This window comes from Oenanthe melanoleuca, chromosome 10 (assembly GCF_029582105.1).
Source record: "Oenanthe melanoleuca isolate GR-GAL-2019-014 chromosome 10, OMel1.0, whole genome shotgun sequence".
Classification (NCBI taxonomy): domain Eukaryota; kingdom Metazoa; phylum Chordata; class Aves; order Passeriformes; family Muscicapidae; genus Oenanthe; species Oenanthe melanoleuca.
In genome coordinates, this window is record NC_079344.1 from 8674978 (window position 1) to 8696670 (window position 21693).

Genomic DNA, 21693 nt, shown 5'->3' on the forward strand with positions numbered 1-21693 from the left:
TGCAAGCTACTTTTAACTCTTTCCCATGGGACAAATAGCTTGAATTAGCTGGAGCTTAAATCAACACTGTGGGCACTGAATTAGTCAATGATTCTAAAGAAGGCTTTGTTGGCATGAAGTTCTGCTTTGATCGTCATAGTATTTACAGCTTTTTAATTAGATACAGTTCAGAACAATGGCTTTTATCAAAGCAGTTTGGGAAGTGAACAACTGGACTTTGTTTAGGGATTTAGATGACATTCTGTCTGTTAATATCATGTGGCTGGTTTTAATACAATGATGAAGTTAGGATTATTTTAGGCGTTGTCACTGCTTTGTCAAAAGAAACTAGCTATTCTAAAAAAGAGTGGCATATGTTGCTTTTCTAATATCACAAGTTTGGTAATTTCTCAACATGCTAAAAGCCAAACATTTGCTTTGGGCTTGCAGAGAGCAAACTAATTTTGCACCCATAAATTTGAAAGAGTGACTCTTTTGTTCATCTTGATTTATTTTTTTGTGCCGAGTGACTTGTTGGGAAGTGCTGAGCTTTTTTTTGTCAAGGCTGAAGGCAGTTGGTTCCATTTTCAATGTCAGACATTTCAGACTTGGCTTTTGATATAAAGTAAACCCAACATTAGTGTGAAAATTCCTCAGGGATCTTGGCAGAGCTGGGCTCTATCATTTTTGGAATGGTAGATTGGCCTAAGAGTGCTTTTAAAGCTTTATGGTAAGCGATTGTAAAATTTGTAAATTTATAAGAGCAAGAAAGTTAAGAAGCCACTGATGTTTTTAGACCAACTTCTGAAATTCTCTGTTCAAACAGAGATTCTTATCCTCTAATAAACAATTGGCTTTTTTTTTTTTTTGACAAGTTGACCACTGAAGTCAACGAGAATAAAAAAATTGGCTGAAAATAGTTGTTTTATTAAAGCTTGAATTAAATTTTCATGTTCTCTCTTGTGATTCTTTTGGGGCAGAGTAAATGTTGGTCAATATTCTCTGCCACCTGAGAAAAATAACTCACTGCCTCAATCTGATTTTCATAATGATGCCAAGAGCCATTACTTTATGCTAGTGGTATTTTAATGTGCAAACTATCACTGTGGTGGTTTGAGAAATTGGTTTTTAAATTTTAAGCTGGGTGTAAATAGGATTCTAAAAAGCTTGGTTGTGACAGACCCATCATGAGTTTGAACATGATGCCTTGTCTGTGTGCTTGAGGCTGCTGAGTTCCTACACAGCATGTTGGGCATAGAGGAGTTGGGAACACCAGCATCTTTAGGCATAGCAGTTCTTTGGCAGGAGGCAGCACAGCATAACACTGGGTCTTCAAAGACTCTGCTTTTTCCCCATATAATTGATATGCATTAAAACAAGTAAACTTGAAATACGGTAAATAAGCAGCAAAATAACATCATTGGTACTATTAATGCCAAGCAGTAAAACATATTAAGAAAAAATTTTTTTTTCCTCCTTTCTATCTTCCATTTTTTTCCTTTAGAACTCCAGAACTGCCCGCTCAGATGAAGATAAGGATGATTCCTGGGATGCCTGGGGGGCCTGGAGTGATTGCTCAAGGACCTGTGGAGGGGGAGCCTCCTACTCCCTGAGGAGATGCTTAAATGGCAGGTAAGGCACATGCTGATGTGTGGGGAGGCTCTTCTGCAGCTCTGGCACATTTCCAATCCTCTTCTGCTTGCTTCTGTCTCTGAGACCAAGGGCTGTGTAACATAGATCAAGTATTATATATAAAATACTGCTTTTAATACATGTTTGTGATAGACAAACAACTTAGGCTTTAACTCTGAATTTTAATGTTATGAAATACAATTGTGGAATAGCAGGAATTGTTTATTTAGTGTGGCCAAATAGAGAGGGGAGCACCTTTCCCTGAAATACAAATCAAATGGTGAGTTACCTGTGTACAAATCAGCCTGTACTTGGACATGGCTTGACATAATGTTCAAGTGCCTGCTGCCCATATGGATGTATCAAATGCTGGTTTCTGCTAGGAAAGGACAGGACAAGAGGCCACAGTAGTTCAAATTGCACCAAGGGCAATTCAGATTAGATGTTAGGAGGAACTTCTTCACAGAAAAGTGATTAGACACTGGAATGGGCTCTCCAGGAAGGTGGTGCAGTCCCTGGAAGTTTAAGACTGAACCTGGCACTCAGTGCCATGTCTAAATGGACGTGGTGGTGCTGGTCACAGGTTGGACTCGATGATCTCAGAGATCTTTTCCAGCCAAATTGGTTCTCTGGTTCTTCCCTGCCAGTTGGTGCTGGTAGCCATATGCTTTCATGGATCAGTCTCAGTGTGGCTGGAAGAGAAGAGCACTTGCAGGGAAAGCCTTTTACCTCAGCAGTAAAACTGGACTAATGTAGGACTTGGTACAATGCTTAAAGCAGCAGCAATGCACTAGGCTTGTAGTCAGGCAAGAAGAGATCCCAGCCAGCTTTGAGGCATCTGTGCTGGCAACCTTAATTCTTGTTTTACTTGAATTATTCTTAAAATTAAATAATCTTAAATTTTTTAAAACTCATGATTGTGTTTACATTTTTATTTAGTTGAGATTTTTCTACGTTAAATGCCAGGAAGTCAGTTTCTTTTAAAGAAGGCTTGGAGTGTGATGTGCTACTTAAGGGCAAACTGTCTGAAATACAGAGCTAAAGATGATTGATTAAAGTACTGCCTGCTTCTTTTAGTGAAAAATGCACAAATATCTTGGAGAAAAGTAATAGTTCCAGAAAGAAGCCTTGCTACTCTACCAATGTGTTAGAGACTGTGAAACAAGCTCAATAAATTGTAGCAGTATAAATTCCACCGTGGTTTTATTAATATTTTTAATGTGTTCCCCTGTGAAAAACACGTGTTTTCCATACCTTGACAAATGCATAGTTTAAAAGGTTTTTTTTCTGTGTTTGATTTTTGTAGTAATATAGTCGTGAAACAAAGTTTTAACATTTGTGTATATCATAAACATTTTTAATTTGCGTGTTGTGATGCAGTAAGTTTTGCAAAAGATTGGAAATTTGAGACTTGTAATACCTTGAGCTTTAACAGTTGTACCTTCAGCTGAGCTGAATTCTTGCTTCAGGCATCCTTTTTTTTTTCCTTTTCAAATGATATTTTTCAGTTCTTCTCACACATTATTAAAAAAAAATTGTTACCAATTTTCAGGCAAGAAGAAGAAAATTTAATCCAAGAGATGTAAGATGTCAGTTATATGTTCATGCATTCTTTAATGTAAGGCACATCTTTTTTGGTATGAAGGGATTATTCCAAAACACTATTTCTGATTTTAGAAGAATCACTAATTATAATTTCTTGTCCAGTCATTTGAAATATGTTTTAAGTTCTTTCAAAGGCTTTATGTTGCCATTTTTAACATATCTTACACTGTGCAAAAGTGCTGGTTTGTTATTGAGAAGTTTGGCAGAGTATATCTTTAAAAAAAGTGTGAAACCCAACCTCCCCAGATTTATGAGACCACAATAAATAACCATGACTCTATTACATGCCTGTTATTTCAGCTACTAACAACAGACTGAGGATCTGAATTGCCTGGATGTCAGGATTCACAAGCTTTGGGCACATTTGCATGCATTCCACGAGAATTCTGTTTAATTTAAGATTATGAATCAGGTATTCTGATCATCTCCTCTAGGTCACATCCCGTTTATTACAAATAACTTGGTTGCAATCAGAATAGATAAGGCTTAAAGATGCCTTTTTCACAAAATAAATGTGGTTTTCATAAGGTTTGCAGTAAATTTGGCTTACAGGGAAAGTCACACGTTCTCTGCTGAAGAGAGACAGCAGTGTAAAGACTTGAATTCCCAGATCCCCTTTGTATTTAAACCTTGTGTTTTGAGTCCAGATTATGGTAGGGCAGTAGCTATAAAGTCTAATTTTCAAGAGAATAACTAGCTGTAAAACAGGCAAGGTTGTGTTTTGCTCTTATACAGTGTAACCATTTTTACTCTTTTTTTTTAGGAACTGTGAAGGTCGGAATATTCGATACAAAACCTGCAGTAGTAATGTGAGTCTGGCCTTTAATCCTGTTTTACTCATTCAAAAAATGTGTTAAAGTTTAAGAAATGCTGCTTCTTATTTAAAACCTTATGGTGCATAATTTTCTTTCCATCATTATTACCATTTTTAAACATTTCAGTCTGCATGACACCATGAGGTCTCAAATTTAGACTTCCCAAATGGACATTTTCTTCGAAATTATAGTGCCAATTGTGATTCAGAATATTTTATATTACTTATTAGGAGAGTTACACATTTTGGAGGATTAACAGTTCAATTCTCATCTTAAACTAGCAAGTGGTTTTCCTGGGGTGCTGTCTTGTAGACGAAGCATTAAACTGAGCTCTGGATCATTTGTGATCTGCTGACTCTCTTCATGTGAGCAGAGAGGTGCCTGGTCCCTTTCAGATCTTAAATGGGATAATTACTCCTTCTATTCCCTGTTTTTGCCTAAACCAGATCTTTGTGTCTGTGTGCAAGAACAGGCACTTTAGGTGCACTGGCACAGATGATTTCCATGAGTGGGTGAAGCTGGAGTTGTGACCATACAGTTGCTGTTACTGTGATGCAATTGCATTTCATTTTTATAGACACGTTTTATGGAAACCATTCACATACAGCAAACTTCATTACTCGTGTTCCACTGACTTGTAGTCATGCTTTGTGCTGTTTAAACAACTGCTGCCCTTCAGCCTGAGTCTAGGCTGTCCAAGGTGAGCAGCTCAGGCTGTGTGGTACCTCTGGTCTACATAATGTGTGTGTAATAGTGGTGGGTGTTTTTGTACTACTTAATAAGTGTTTTTTCTGGAGTCTTTTCTGCTTTCACTTAGAGCCAGGATTAAAAAAATACATGAAGGAAGTGGATTTTCTTGTGTTTGGGCTTGGTTGTTTATTAAATCTTATCAAAAGTACAGATATTCAGCAGCACTTCTAGCCACCAGCTAGAAATGAGCAAAATGGGGACAGATCTAGCTAGCTGCAAGGTCTCTTAAAGCTAAACAGTCCAATAGAGAAATAACACCTATATTATTTATACTTTTAACCCAGTAACTAAATTCCCATGACCCTCAGTGTGGTACTTACTCTCCAACCAGAAACAACTACCTGAAACAATGAAGAAGAAGGAAGATGAACACCAAAACAGATACTACCCAAGATCCTCCATCTTGTCCCACACCTATTACTATATTATAAAAACCTCAAATTAAAAACCCTTCACCATGTGAAAGCACATGCTTCCATTTAACTACACACCCATGATTTTAACTCCATCACTCAAATTTGGAAGCTTCTCCAAGGCTTCAGGTGGAAAGCAGTGTTCTGTAGGGGGTCAGTGCCAGAAAGCACAGCAAGCTCAAAACCCCCAGGTTTTTGGGATCCAACATGTGTGTGCAAACAGTCATGCAGGGTGGTTTGTGGTCTGCACTCACCCCCTTTCTTGGCTTACCTTACAGTACAATGTGACAGTCTTATGTCCTATTCTAGAAAAGACAGCAGGCAGATAAGTAATTAATGATACTCCTAAAAGATGAGGCCTGAATTTCCTTTGGGTTGAATTCCACCCAGAGGTGTATAAGCTCAGGTGATAGCCAGTCATTACCAATCCAATTACCAAACCATTACCAATGGTTTTTGCCAGCAGCAGGCAGCTGGGCACTGTGACGTGCTCTCCTTAGGACGCCTGACACTGGAAGGTGCCCAGTAAATACATTGGATCAGTGCATCTCCTAGAACTGGCCATTCCTGCTTTTCAGTTTGCCACACCTACAGTGCCTGCTGTGCCAGCTGGCTCCTGCCCTCCTTGAGAACAAGGCTTGCTCACACCTTGAGTTGCTCTACACTCCGCTCCTCAGTGTTGGATGGATTTCCTACCACAGCAGCTCACAGCCGAAATTCCTGCTGGCAGAAGCAAGTGGAAGTGATAAATGAATCAGTCCCCTTGCATGCAGAAATCAGATTCTGGAGACAAGCCCTGTGCCTTGCTCTTTCAGAAGAAAAGGCCCAGCAGCTTGGTGCACGATGGCCTGAGCACAAATAAAAATGCTACCTGCAAAAACACCCTGATGTTTAAAAGCTGTGTGATATCTTGATAAGTCACAGCCAGTCAGGATGTAAGCAATGAACAAACTGTTTGTCCCTGAGTGCTCCACTGCTTACCTAAATGTCTGTTTGTATTTCTGTATCCAGCAACACACCTCTGGTGGCTGGGTCTTGTGCAGGAGTACAGAGAGGGCATCTCAGTGAAAGTCATCTCAGTGAAAGTCATCTCAGTGAAAGTCATCTCAGTGAAAGTCATCTCACCTTGTTCCTCCTGCACCAGGCTGGGGAGCTGCCCAGTGCACAGAAGGGAGCATGGTCAGGTCAGCCTGGACATGCTTTCTGCTCTCATGCCCAGGTCTCTGTGCTTTTAGTGTATCTAAGGGCAGCTGTGGACACTGTCCATTCTTAGATTTATGCAGTAGAAATCTGATGGAAATGAAGGCACTTTATTCTTCATCACAGAGAAAATTAAGATGATTCTCATATCCTCTCTGTGCTCCCAGAGAGTTGAACTGAAGTCACTGGAGCCTGTTTTTTAACTTTAGGGCTTACTTAAAAGTGATAAGTGGCAGGCACCTTGTATGTGAATCTGTTTGAATTCATGATGATTCAAATGTTAATTTCCAGACAGGAAACTGCCTTTACAGTTCTGCTTTTGGGGCATGTCTGAAAAGGATCAGGTTTCCATTTCAGTTCAGATACAGTCAGAATCTCTCAGGAATGGTCTTTCCTAGATTATGGGTCAGATAATGAAGAACTCCTGAGAAAAATATATTTAATGAGATTTCCACTGTTAATACAGTTGATCTCTGAAATTGGCATCCCTGAATTGAAACCCCGTATTAGATCTGAGTTAACCTTGAAACAGGACCTTACACCTAATGTAAATTTGAGACTACTAGCCCAGTTTAGTTTCAAATTATATAATTTTCCCAAAAGCATTATTTCTAATCAAGGCTTCTCACTTTAGGAGTGAAACTGTAGTTTGAAAATTAAGAGTTTATACTAGCTTCTTTCCATATTAATAGGTATTACTGGTAACCACATGAGACATTTGGTATAAATACACAGTGTAAAGCTGTCTGCAAATGTAATTTTGCTACATGATACATTACACCACTAACATCTATATAGGGGAGTACAAATGAAGCACAACTTAATATGTGTGTCATTCTAATGAAAAGAACAAGAATCATTTTACCAGCAAATTGGTTTCATGTGGATTTGTAATGGAATAGTAGTAAGTTCATTGAACTCAAGCATAGTTCCAGAATAATATTAGTGATATTTTAATAAAAAAATTAATTCAAGATCTTAGCAACAAAATAATTGCTAAGATTAAGGTGTATGTAGAGCCTGATTATCTTTCTATCATAACTGATATGCCAGGTGCTTGATTTCCTAAAACTGCATGTGGCTTTCAGCCTTCTGTATAGAGACTTTACAGAAATAAACTATCCATTGTATGTTGTTCAATGAGATTTTCTGTCTTTCTTCCCCCCTTTTTTAAAATTTCGGTTTTTGTATGTGGTGTTACATTCTAATGCTATGATGTGCACTATGTGGAAGTGTTTAAGTTAATCCTTTAGGGTCCTATTCACTGAACAAGTTATTTGGGCCATTTTCCCATAAATTTCACATTCTTGTGTGCCAAAAAGTCACTTATGTTTTTGTGAGAGTGATTCTTCTACAGTCAGGAAAAACACTATTTTGTAAAAGACAGCCCCATGTTTAATTCCATTGTAAACTTTTACTATATGCAGATAATGCTCACACTTGTTCAAAACATTAATCTGTAATTGTCCAGCATCCACTTAACCAGCTAATTTATCCCATTCAGAAAATTTTGGCTGTGCTGTGTCTCCTTTAGACTATAGTATTTCACCTTGAGTTATATAGTTTGTCTCTAATATGTTCATTTATCTAGTTTATATTTATAATGTTGATGCCCCATAAGGCTCCCTTGGCTGGGGTGGTTTCCAGCTCAGGTATCTTGATTCTACTTAGAAATGGCCTGAAAATTGTGTAGGAAATACATAGAACCTGAAGCTAATTTCAAAAAGAAAACAAAACAATGACTTCATCAGTTTTGGCTGGGTTTCAACAAAATGAGATTCAAAGAATAAAACTAGACAAAGGACTAGACTTTCTTTGGTGTCATCATTTTTACTGGGAATTTTCTTGCCTTCTCTTTTGTGCTTTTTTCAGTGGAGTAATTGTTGGCAAGAGTCACAGGGTCTGATGCAACCTTCATATTTTGTACATGAACATTGCCTACAAAGATACAGATTTCCCAGGTCAACTTTGTTTTCAAAGGCTGAGGGTGCTCATTGCCAAAACTCAAAGATACATTTCATAAGAAGCCAGCCCTTGGATGCAGTAGTTTTTAATCATCTGTCACCAAAAAAATGGGAATATATGTGTTTTTAATTGTCATGGTAGTCATGTCTAAAGCATCTTTTTCAGATCTGTCTAATATATTCATAAGTCATGTCATAAATGCATTTCATTCCACTGCAAGGTCTGGGTGTGATTATTTCTGCCAACATTCTCATGTATTAGACCTTACAGATATGTCTTATGCAGTGTATGAACCTGCAAATGGCCTGGCCAGGGTTCAGTGGATTGAGTGTGAGACAAAAGCTATTGCTGAAATTAAGAAACTGGAGAAATCCTGAAATTAGTAGCAAAGAAATTTAACAAGTAAGAAAAAATGTGAAATATTGAGAGGAAAGAGGGAATGGTGGAATGAAGTGATGTCTGAAATAGATTAAAACCAGAGACACATAAACAGGATGAGGGCTGGGTCCCCCTATCATTGTCTGATATTATGACCTTGCCCACTTCCTGAGCATGGTTCACCCTTGCTTACCATTCACATCTTTGCCCTGCTTTTTCCTTTCTGTTTTTTTAAACTCCCTTGCACTTTTCCAACTCACTCTAATGGAATTAAACTGATGTTTACAAGTCCTCTTGTTGTCTTGCTTGCATTCATTCTGTGCTTAGTTGTCTTTCTCTTTAAACTCCTTTCTTTACACAAATATTTATTGTTCCCTGAAAGACTGGGATCTGGACTTGATTGCCATCCAAACTCTGATATAATGCAAATGATCATAATTTCAGCTCTTTGATACCCCTCTGTGATGCTCTTTCTATGCTCCTGCTTTAGAACAGAGCTCAAACATAAAGCAGGTGGAGCTGGCATGTGAGTCGAGCTGCCAGAATCACTTTGGGCTCTTTGAAAATGCCAAAAGAGAATAGGGAGATGAGAATTCATTTGCTCTGAAGCAGCCAGGAGGCAAGTGGAAGGAAGGAGCTGCATTGTGTTGGATCAATGAGAAACATACAGTAACCATGGGTTTGACATCCTGACTTTGTGGTGTTTGTGTCTTGGCATCGCATCAGCAGCCAGCGATAATGGGCTGTAACAGCAGCCTGTCAGACCCAGCTGAAGGCCATCCCTCTGCCTGCTTTGCAGACTGCTCTTTAATTCTTTGTGATGAGAATGGAGCTGTGCATGGCTGAGTAACACTGCTCCCAAATACTGCTCTAACTTTACCTGAATCTAATGTCCACTTACTGTTTTTGATCCTTAGTTGCTCTTCTGTTTGCATCAGTGGAAGGGAGCCATATGGTATCCATATGAACTCTGAAGTCTTCTCTGCTTTTTAGGCTTTCTGTTGTGGAAAATGAGAGGTGACAGATAAGTCAGAGCCAAAATTCTGCTCTCATTTACACCAGTGCAAACTGGGTGAATTTCTGGGGAGTGACACTGCAGTAAATATGTGTGGCTTCTCACAGAATTTACTTGATGTTTGTAGAAGTTCTCACTTGAGGGGTTTTGTAGAGGTAAAATTCTCTCTGTGTCTTATTCCATCATTATATATTTTCAAAAAATATGGCTCAAACTAGCATTATCCCAGATTAAAAATAATACAAACTCTGTTAGTATCATTCTGAGTTATCGTCACTGTAAGGTGTAGCTTTAGACAGAGCTGAAAAGTTTTGCTGGGAAAGTTCAGTGACTTGTTCAGTGCTCAGCTGCAAAAACTCCATGTGCTGGTCAGCAGAGAGAATAATGATTTTCAGGAGGTATTTTATGTAGATTACAACCAATTTAGAGACAGTTCTAGGCTGCTGTTTGCCACGGTGAAAAATAACCTCAGACTAACTGCAACGTTGTTGGGGGCATTGGACTGAAATTCCAAACTTTCTCCTGTATATTTTACTCTCCAGTCCTGTATAATGCACTTACTATTTTGTCAGCTTTGTTCAGGGAAGGCTCAGTTCACTGATAAGGTTGAAGCAGTGCTTGGGATCAGTTTTGTTAACTAATACTTAGAAATAAGTTCCATGAGTTCGCCTGACACACCACAATCTTTCAGTCTTCCATCCAATGAAAACAAAACTTTGTTGAAATCAGCCTCACATCTGGCTTATATGTGCAGTTGGAATTCTTGGAAGAATATCCTTTCAGTCTGGCTTATGGACTCTTTGACACTGGACATACTTTGAAATGAAGTCTGCAGTGAGGAATTGTTTGACACAGTAACTCCTTTGCCAGTACTTTACCAAAGTTATTTTCAAATCAATCAGTATTCATCTCCATTCCTGTCACCATAGTTTAATATTAACATCATTGTTTGGGTGCAATGCTTTATGTAGAAAAGAAGATTTTAGAACGTTTTATTTCAAGCAGTTTATTTGGTCTTTCAGCTGAGTGTGCTGAGGCACTGTGTTGGAGGAGGTTGGGAATTGTCTCATTAGAACTGGAAATACAGGATCAATTGTACCAATTTCAAGTTTATTTTATTCCAACAAAATAAGCCTTACTGCTTCCATGAGGTGAAGGTGCTTTGTAAATAAACTAAACACTGAAAGTTCTGGTGTTTCCTCCTAAATCTTGTGCTTCTTTCAAGCAATACTGAGCAGTTATTTAGACAAATTTTATTTTTATTTATTTATATGGAGCATTAATACCTCTTTCATCACTCTGACTTATGAACTGATGAATGGGTATAGAGGCCTCAGAAATGCTTTAGTGGGAAAAGCTACTGAAAAGAAAAACATTGAATATCAGACACCACCTTGTAGTTAATTAAAATATATAGATTCCTTTAGAAGTTAATTCTTACTGTATTCTTATTATACAGACTTTAACTGTGCTACCTGGTGTCATAAAAATTAGCATTTTTAATTATTCACTCATATTTAATTACCCTCTCAACAGTTATGTTGTTATTGCTGGAATAAGTGTGATATTCTTACACTCCAAGCAATGGATTAAGCAACATAAATTATTTTAATATACATAGTAAAACTTCATAGTGTGGCTTATTTGTCAAAGCAGATCAGTTCTTGGTCTGCCTGAAGAGTTTCTGTGTTATTCATCAGATAACTTTGCTGTACATGCAAAGTATTCCCTAGTTTAAAAACAATATTTTTGGTTTGTTTTCAGGACTGCCCTTCAGATGTTGGTGACTTTAGAGCACAGCAGTGTTCTGCCTACAACGATGTCAAATACCAGGGGCACTTTTACGAGTGGATCCCTGTGTACAATGATCCCACTGCACCTTGTGCCCTGAAGTGCCAGGCTCTGGGAAAGAACCTGGTGGTGGAGCTTGCCCCCAAAGTGCTCGATGGAACTCGCTGCAACACTGAATCCTTGGATATGTGCATCAGTGGAATTTGCCAGGTGTGTTCACAGTGGGAAGCTAAATGGGGCCTTTGTTGGGAGGCACTTTGCTCTTGAGTGGGTGCTTTTGGATTCTGTTTATCAGTGTAGATGTATCTGCCAGTGCTGTCAAATGGATTGCAGATAATTTGCCATTTCAGGAAGGCACAGAGCTTCCTGACTGCCTTAGCCATGGATTTTTTATCTAAATAGATAAAAGGTCAATAAAATTCATTCACTCTTCTATTTACACATGTAAAAATTAATGAACCTAGTTATTGTAGCTATAGCTTTTCAAAATTTAGTATATCTGTGAGGATGTGATGAAATTGCAGAGCCTTCCATTTAATTTTATTTGTTTTCTGAGTCTCATATAATCTCTGTCAAGGAGAAAATTGAATATTTTATGGGATCCAGCCCATAATGGCAGGTGTGAGTATATAGGTCTGTCTTCTCGTATGGGTGAGTGACTAAATGTTGTGGATGCATGAACTGATTGTCTGAAACTTTAAATGGCAATATACATTTCTAGATATATTTATTATTAGTTATGCTATTTAGTTTATACAGTTAGTGTAAAAGCATATTTGAGGCTTTCTAGCCTTGCCTATGTCTTTTTAACAAAGCAATATTGCAAACTTGTTTTATGAACAGAGCAGTTTATAGAGAATGGACATGTTATTGCAATTAGTTTTCTTTCTCTGCAAGTGGTTGTTGCTCTGTTAAATGTCTAAAATTTGTGTGACTCAAAAATGCAGGATGTGGCCCAGTGAGAAAAATAGCTCTATTATAGAGGAAAATTTGACACATTTGGCAGAAGGCTGGTGCATGGATTATAGCAACACTAATATATGATCTGGACCTTGCTGTGGGTTTTATGTGACTTCTGTGTGTGCTGCAATTCTGATGCCAGTTGTGTCAACACACGGTGCATCTGCTGCCTCTGAAACACAGGAATTCCTCACAGAGAGACTTCATTTGTCAATAGAGCTTCACTGGGGGATCCAGCAGTGTTTGTTACCCCCTATTTGAAATAGGATATACCTCTAGAAACTTGGGAGCACCTGCCAAATAATATATTTCTTGTGCCATGTTCTTAGTGATGCTTCCTATCCTAATAAAAAGACTTCTACCCAGGAGGGCTGCCCAGCCTTTTCTAGGAGCTGCATTACAGCAGCCTGAGGGTCAGGCTGGATCTGGGACAGCTCTGGGCTTTTCAGGGACTTGTGCTCAGGGTGCTGTGGGGTGCCAGTGTCTCCCACAGTGACTTCAAACACCTTCTTCCATCTTTCATTCATGGCATAAAATTCTCTTTGCCCAGAGTGGATCCAATTTCGTGAAGAGCATTTGGGTGCTATATTTAAAAGGGCTGCTTTCAATGTGTCTTCTCAGCATTTTGTAGTATTCACATGCATATAGGATATAAAATGCTTGGAAATGTAAATAACCCATTTTTAGAATAAATGAAGTGGTAGATAAGAAATTAATCATTTCAGAAGCAGAAACTGGAGCTCTTACACTGTTGATGAGAATCAGTTTCTCCTCTCTGTCTCCCATTTTAATTTTTTCATTATTTTTCAAATTTCAGAAAAATATTTTTTAGTGTGAGATAACATCTTCAGGAAAAAAGCCTGAAACAAATATGTTTAGAATGTGTCCTGTGCTTTAACTTATTCAATTTTAAAAATTTATTTCTGAAATTCATAAAGAGTTAACTATTTTCACTTTATTTTCTTGAAGTCACTGGCTATTCCTGAGGTATTTTTGCACAAATTGAAAATTTTTGCTTTTTAGAGTATATATTTGCTAATTTAGTGTTGGATAATTTTATTGAGGTAAAAAAATCGAAGTAGAATCTAATTAAATTAAAAGAAGATTCATTTAAATAACCTTTTCCTCTTTGCAAACTCTTTTGGGGTAGAGTGGAAGGGGCTATGGGAGGTGGGGTCTTCCTCAGAAACCAGCACAGAGCTTTGTGCTGCTCCTGTTTGGGCAGGAAAAGAACCCAAATAGAAGCCTAATCTTCCCCAGAAAAACATGGTTATTTAGTCAACTGCTCTTGAGAGAGACAGCACAGTGGTGATTCTCCACAGTTGTTGCTGTAAGATCTGTCTGGTGGGTTCTGACATTAATTGGCACAGCCAGAAAATTACTTGGCAAGTGTTTTACCAGCTAACTCCTCTAAAAGCACATCACACTGCTGATGGGGGTATCTTCACTTCTATGCCTTGGAGCACCAAAGACTTGCTAGAAAGGAGACTGGTGCTGGTTTTTCTCATTTATTGTCTCAGAGTTGACTCCCCTTCCCCCAAGGTGGTTTCACATTCATCTGTGTTCTGGTTCCTGCTAAGTTGGGGCTGCATCACTAATTCTGCCTCTTGTCCAAGCTCTCACCTTGGCAGCATATGAATTTACAGTGAATTCTTGTTCTCCAGCTTCAGTTCTGATCCTTGGCCCTTCCCTTATCAAGCAGATCAAGCTAAGTAAGTTCTATCAAAACAAAGTTGTGAGATGACAAAGGAGGTGTGAGGCTTTACAGGAGGTGAAATCTAAAGATGGTGGAGCAGGGAAAAGTTTATTGGGAAAGTTAGTAAGATATTTTGGAGGTGCTTGAAGCTTAACTCAGTCAAACCAGTTGATCCTGTTTTAGTTTGCTACTAGCCTGCTTCTGTTACCAACCCACTTATCTGGGGCTGTTGTGTTAAATGGGGACAGGTCAAAACTTCACTGCCAGGATTTTCACACTTCTGATCTTTTTTCTAATCTCTGCATAACTCCCAAAACATTTTTTCATATAATGTGTTCCTGCTGTGCCCATCTGGATGTGGGTGGAGACATTTAAAAACATCTGCATGTCAGACACATATGTGGGCAACATTTACCCAGTTACTCCGCCTGCTTTGGGGCCCTGCCTCTCCTTGGGTTTTGTTTTTAATTTGTTCAGACCTGTTTTTTTCCTACCAGAATGCAGAATGGGGTGTTACTTGTGCCAGCACCTGAAATGGTTACAGTGATAGTTTTCCTAATATGGAGTAATATGTTTGGACAACAAATACACGCATCACCCAAAAAATCTGGAGTCCTAAGGAGCAGCCTGAGTAGTTCTGTCCTAGGCTGTCACAGTTAGGTCAAGGATGATGTAAATCCTGCAGTGAACTTTCCATTTAGTGTCAGCAAGTTGTTTGTGTTCCAAAAAAGGCAGACACTACACTGTGCTTTGTAGCATATGGCATAAATTTAGCTGACATCAGAACACATCCCACATGTCAAGTGGAGCGCCATCAACCTCTGCCATGCGAGTTCTCTTCTGTCACATGTCATCATATGGCCAGTGGGCATCACTCACCACCAAGCACTCTTATGCTGGATGTAAATAGCTGTCAGAGTTTTCATTGAAAACAGTTTCTGTGAGCTCTTGGAAAACTCTTGCACTTCTTTTTTTTTCTAAGCTTTGTTTGTGTTTTAAACTTAAAAGTATAGCAGATTATTAATTTCTTCTGAATCTTGACTCATTTTATCCTGAGAGTTGCTTTCTCAAACTGCTTGTTTTGTGTACTTTCTCTTTTGGTTTCTGCAGACACATTTTTTTTGCCAATAAATATGTTCAAGGACTGCCCAAGATGCACAGGATGTTTGGTGTGCAGAGACTTAGGAAGGTTTCCTTTCCATCCTGTGTTACTGCAGACATGTTTCTAACACATGTTCCTCTGAGTAGTTAATTCTTGAATAGCTGTTAAAAAAGCACATTTTCCCCCAAAATTAATACTTACCCTTGGTTTTTTTGGAATATTTAAAAATTAGAAAGAAATGTCTGTATTGCCTTTTTCTTCTTTTTAGCCTTTGAGTGATTCATTGGAAGAATTGATTTTGAGGTAGCTCTGTGTCAAGCCAGCTGTTATACTAAACCTGGCATTATTTCCTGGGTGCCACTAATCAGCAAATGCACAGAGTAAAGTGGATTTTGGAGCATGAAGGAACCCCTGTGTAGATGCCTGTTCTCTGTCTACATGTTACTGCAGCAGAGCTGGCAGGCTGGACCCTGCCCAGAAACACTGGCAGCTACTCAGGGAGATCCAACAAACCTTCTGCCTCTCAGAGCTACACATGAAAAACTTCATAAAACTGGGAGTGGGGAGCTCCAGCTGCAGCTCAGCTGGGAGATGTTGGTGGCTCTCCAGAAGTCCCACTGGAGGCTGGGGCTGAGCTAAGCAGGGGCTGCCACATCCTACATGACCTGTCAGTGTCACCCTCGGGATGGTTTCTCACCTGTGGAAGCTCTTGGCACTGCCCAGACCAGCAGATCATGGAGCTGCCCTGGCCCTTCAAGGGCTGCACTTGCCCCTCTCTGAATGTCACTGCCCACCCTGGTGCAGTGGCTCCCTTGCAGTGACATTGTTGGCAGCTCAGTGGTGGGCTTTTATTAATGAATAGTAATAACAGGATGCTCTCAGACTGCAGGCAATACTGGGATACTCTCAGACACTGAAAGGTCTTTTGGGATCACTTGTTTGTATTTTGAGATTCCCACTGCTGCTAGAAACTGGTGTTTCTTTTCAGGTCTTATCTTATTCTCTCTCCTACTGTTTCTTATGGAGAATGCTCTCTATAGGGATTTCTTACTGTGGAATTTTATCCTTTCTTGTCAGATGAATAGTGTTTTTTTTCTGATCTCCAGTTTCTTATCTACACTTCTTTGGTCATAAGTGATTCTCTCTGACAAGTTTTGTTTTGTTTTAGTGAGCTGAGTGCAAATGTGACTTTACTTCCCAGCCTAACAAGGACCTAAATCATGTGAGCAGTGATAGCAGAAAAACTCATGATTTGGGTGTCATCTTGAAATAGAGCCTTACTAACATACAAATCCCCCAGTGCTAACTTCACCAAGCAAGGCAGATTTGGCTGAACTCAGCTGGAAAAGGAGCAAAGTAATTTGATTTCAAATACCGATTTCTTTTTTGAAAGCTTTCTCACAAACAAGAAGCTCACTGGGAGTTTGTGTCCTGTCCTCTGGTTGTGTGCATGTGTGTTTTTTTAAATGGAGACCATGTGGGAAAGGGTACTTGCTCCTGCTGGGTGGTCCTATAATCTCTCAGCTCCTCTAGCATGTGACAGATCCTTTAGTAAGAGTTAAAGGTTTTGGAAACACTTTGTTTTATTTGATGGAAGTGGATTTACAGAGTTGTGGAACACTCTTTAGCCTCTTGCCTTCAGATATAAAATGTCAGCAGAAATATGTGGAAAGTCTTTTTAGGAGCCCTTTAGTATGCAGTGAATTTTATGCACTGTATTTTTTTATTTTCTGGGGATTTTTTATTGCTTTACATTCTTTTCCTCTGTATGGATGGCTCGGGAATTTGAACATGGTGGAGTGTCTCCTTGTGCCCATCATTCTGACTTATTTTACACCTCTGTTCTGAGCTTTGCATTTTGACACACTTTGCCTTTACTGCCTGATTTCTTACCTGTGAGGAGCTGAAAATCCTCAGACAGAGGAGGTTTTGCTCCTCCCAGCTGCTGCCCATTCACCTTGGCAGGATTGCAGCTGAGTGTGCTGGGAGGAGATGGGCTGGGAAGTTCACTGCTGGTCCTGGGGACGTTCACAAGGTCCCTGGAGGAGCTTTATTCTGTTAATTATTCCATGCTGAAGCTGTGTCAGCTTGTCTGGGCACTGTCCTGGGCTGGTTTGATTCCAGAGATGTGAGACCCTGTGCCACAATCAGGCCTTTGTTAGCTCAGACATAACTGAAAAATTGTGAGACAGGACCATATGAGAAGAAAATCATGACTGAGACCAAGATAAATCCTCAGTGAGGACAGACTAGGGTTTGAGAGTGGTGCTTGAAAGCTAGGATTCCATACTACTTTTAAAAGTAAATTAAAAAAAAAAAAAAAAAAAAAAAAAAAAAAGAATGAAGTAGCTTGCTTAATTGGAGGGATGTTCTGGTATCTCTCCCTCTGCTTGTCAGAATCAATTACTTGTGGATGATGAGCATGGGAAAGAGACAGTGAGAGCTTTTTTCTTTATGTTCTCTCTGGGGACATATTTTATCTGTGTAGGAATAAAGTGCAAGCTGAAGCTATCACAAAGTGAAGGATGTGAGCAGAGATTGCAAAGCCTGTGAATAGATGGGCTTTGAATGACAGCAAGGTTTTACATGGAAAATATTGACTAAGGGAGAACAGGATTTTCACATGACAGTTTTTTTAATTCATGTTTTTATTACCATGAATTCCCATAGACATATTTAAAATTAGTTATTTGTGTGGATACAGTCAGTCCTGACATCTGCCTAAAACAAGTAGAGCAGGAGAAAATGCAGCAAACAGCTGCAATGAAATTTGCAATGAAACACAACCTTAATTTCTCTGAGTTTTGGATTTTGTGAGTGTCTCTGTTTTTGGAACTAGAAATCCCTTTTCTCTGAGCAAGACCCAGAGGATTTTGGTTTTCCTACTGAGTGATTCTAATAAACTGCATTAGAGATTTATCTTTTGGAGCATGTAAGGGTTTTTCACTATTTGCTTCCTTAACTAGTAAATGCTGAAATAAAACATGTCATTCCCTAGGTCACAAAACATGGAAAAGGCATTTTTGTCAGAGGTAATTTGGAGGTTATCTTGTATTTTGGGCAATGTTGATAACCTTTAGAAGTATGTTGATGTTCTTATTTCATTTTTATCTTAGTTTTCATCTCTTGTAAGCCTGAAATAAATAATTTGGTTTCTAGCAGTCCAAATACTGCTATCCTTGTGGCTGGGCAGTCAGATAATTTCACTGGTTGTATTTGGTGCAATAGTTTACTTTCACACTATATTTTGTGACTCTTGACAAGTTTTAAAGCACTTTGCACTTGGAACACAAAGCCTTCAGCAGATCAGTGCTCCAGCCAGCACAGGATCCCCTCACTGAGGGTAAGGTCCAACAGACCTGCTGCTGGCCAATTTTAAAATAAAAACCACTGGACAACATATACTAGATAATTACAGACTGTTCAGCCCTTGAGGGGAAGGATCTCCTGTGCAGTAACTCTATCACATTCTTGTGAGAGGTGCAATTTCCATCTCCATTTGTGCATTCTGCAGTGCAGCTCCTTGCTCAGAAGAAATACAGAACTTCTTTGATATTTTAAGCACACTGGGTACTTCCCCATAAATGATTTCCTAGGATGATTTTCTGCTTCAGCTGAATTTCACTAAATGCCATCTGTATGTTTGTGTTGAGATTCCACTTGCAGGTTGTTCCTGGAGCACACATTTTGTGCATCCTTTGAATCAGCCAGGCCAAGGGAAGCACACAAATAGAAATGTACCCAGAGTCCCTTCAGGTGGGTTTTCCTGACAGCTGGGGGGATTGCTCAGCAGCTGTAGAAGGATGGTAATTATGTCATATTGAGATATTGCTGAATTGATCTTCTGTTTTCATTTTGTTAAACCAAATCACATTAATAAAGGGAATTATTCCCTGTGACACTGTCCCTCAAGTAAACATAAAACACTGCAAAACAGCTTACCTAATAATTTTAAAGGAATCACTGATAAATGAGAGTCTTTATCAATAATAAATACATTAGTCAAAGCAGAAAATGGTTTAGTATTTAACAAATACATTGCTGAATGTTTAAATGGCATGTCTGCTAAAGAGCTTAGGCTAAGACACGGTAGATAGAAAAATAATGGCACTAGTGCAGCTTCATTTTAATGTTTCATAGAATTTATGGATCTGTCTAAAATAAAAATAGCAGTGATTTATTCTTTTGTGGCTGCTTCTGTTAGGAGAACTCAGAATATTTGTGTTTTCTGGCTATACCTGGATCTTTGGCTCCAGAGGACCCTAGAAGGGGGAAAGCTCACTTTGAAAGAGAAATATTATTTATAATTATCTATATTGCTGTATATGATTTCTTGCTTTTCATAGTAATAATGACACTTAACACTTACATGGTGCTCATTATGCAGAGGTGTCTGGTTTTACTCATCTCCGAAATAAATATTTTTATTTTGTAATGTGTAGGTGTGTCTTCAACTTATTTATTTGAAGTACATAATCTTGAGTCATTGACATTCCAGAAAGCTTTCTGAATAATTGAAATGTAATATTTTTATACCTGACAACTCCCTGCTGTAGAATGAGTTCTGTGAGAGTGGTGCTGTGCCTATTTTGGGAGTGCCTGCAGCTGGAGGTGAGTGGCCAGCTGAGGTAATGCCACAGCTCAGTGGTCTAACCAACAAATGTTGGCATTTTAAAACTTGATCCTGTATCAGTGTCTGCACTCACAATTCTAGTCCATGCTTTTACTTTTATTTATTAAGTCTCTGAAAGGAGGGAGGGTGGGTGTGGGTGGGATTTGCCTTGTTTTTCACTATGATGCTTTTATACCATATTGGAATTTTAGTTAACATTTCATCACCTTGCAGTCCTGTTCATTTCCTTATCATGCTTAATTATAAATATCTTAACAGAGGAAGCTCCTTGAATTTAACAGATCATTCTTGGACCTTCACAAATCAAAATTAACATGCTACATTAATTTCTTTGTTGAAGTCCAATTCCCCATCTGAAACACTACTAATTGAATATGACCTAAAGAAAGAGCTTTTCATGAGCTTCTGAGTGATTTTTGGATTCTTATTTGCAAAAATATTTGTAATGTTCCATAGTCACTTTTAACACATCAGCAGTGATTTCATTCTTCTCTTTCATCTATATTACTGTATTTTATATCCTGACCTTTTGCTCTTCCTTAGCATTTCTGAACCTATATGAACTATTCTAAGCATGCCACAAAGTATTTACCACCCCTCAGGATGTCTTTCACAACAGCACTGCTGTGCCAAGGTTTGTTGAAGCAGATGAGTGGTTTTGTTCACTGCTTAACCAGATGCTTTCTGTCTGAGCTGCTTGTGAGAAAACTGTGTATAATTCTAAAAACTATAGAATTCTTTTTCTTTTTTTTTTTTTTTTTTTTTTTTTTTTTTTTTTTTTTATGTGTAAGAACAAACAAGTAACATATTCAGGTTCTGTCCAAAACCAGAAATGGATTGGAGACTTGTTTCTGAAAATAATCATGCCATATCCAAATTCATTGATACCCCATCATGGACAATTTTATAAATTCACAAATTTTATAAATTTATAATTTTATAAATTATAAAGTGCTCATTTCCTCAATACTCTTTTTATATTAAATTTCTACTTGCTGTTTGTTTTGTTACATATTCTCCCTGCTGTCTGAGGAGCTCAATTACAACCTGGTCATTACAATATCTGTATCCTTTTTTTAGCATGATGATATTTATGATTACAAATTTCTTAAATTCATGGGGTCCCAACCCTTCCATTACACAGTTTGTGTTATCACTTGTTTCATTTATTCAGCCTATGTTAAAATCATCTAATATTATTTCTGACTATGCCCTAAAAGCCTGCAGATGTTTTCCCAGTCTGCCTGTAATATTTATAGCTGATCCCTTTGCTCTGTAAACAGCAAGCAATGTGGGGTAAACTAATCCTACAAAATGCCTTAATTGTGAAAATCATCAGCCTGTTTGGCTGGCTGAGGTGGTGTGTGGGCAGAGGAAGGCCATTTATCATTTTCTTGTCCTTGTTGCAGCTTTATTTGCAAATAACCAAATTTACTGCCTTCAAAATGTTTCATCAAACACTTCTTTTCCCCCAGTATTCATTGTCTAAAATATGAATACATTGAATTCATAATATTTGGTGTCACAATGCCATATGTTTTTGAGACCCAATTTTCAAGGCTGTTCCTTAGAGCTCCCTCTTCTTCAGTGAGATTGTGGCTGTTCAGCTCACCTGAAATACCTGATCAAGGGTTTACAAACAGATAAAAAAGGCTGGCTCTAAACTCTGAGGTTTGAAATATATCCCATCCCAGTGTTCACTCACTAAGATTCTTTCTTGAATTAGCTCTAAATTTGCAGCTTTTCATTTAAAAACCGG

General features: G+C 38.5%; 1 protein-coding gene across 2 annotated transcripts in view; it reads left to right on the forward strand.

The window, feature by feature from the left end:
• Positions 1-21693, forward strand: part of ADAMTSL3 (ADAMTS like 3) — a 168760-nt gene that overhangs the window by 71877 nt on the left and 75190 nt on the right. For both annotated transcript variants that reach the window (XR_008841284.1, XM_056499487.1), the window contains exons 4-6: positions 1484-1611; positions 3980-4025; positions 11517-11753. Coding sequence is in view for 1 of the 2 variants with exons in the window: in XM_056499487.1 (XP_056355462.1) it covers positions 1484-1611; positions 3980-4025; positions 11517-11753 (411 nt within the window). In the remaining variant the exon portion in view is untranslated. The remainder of the gene's footprint in view (positions 1-1483; positions 1612-3979; positions 4026-11516; positions 11754-21693) is intronic.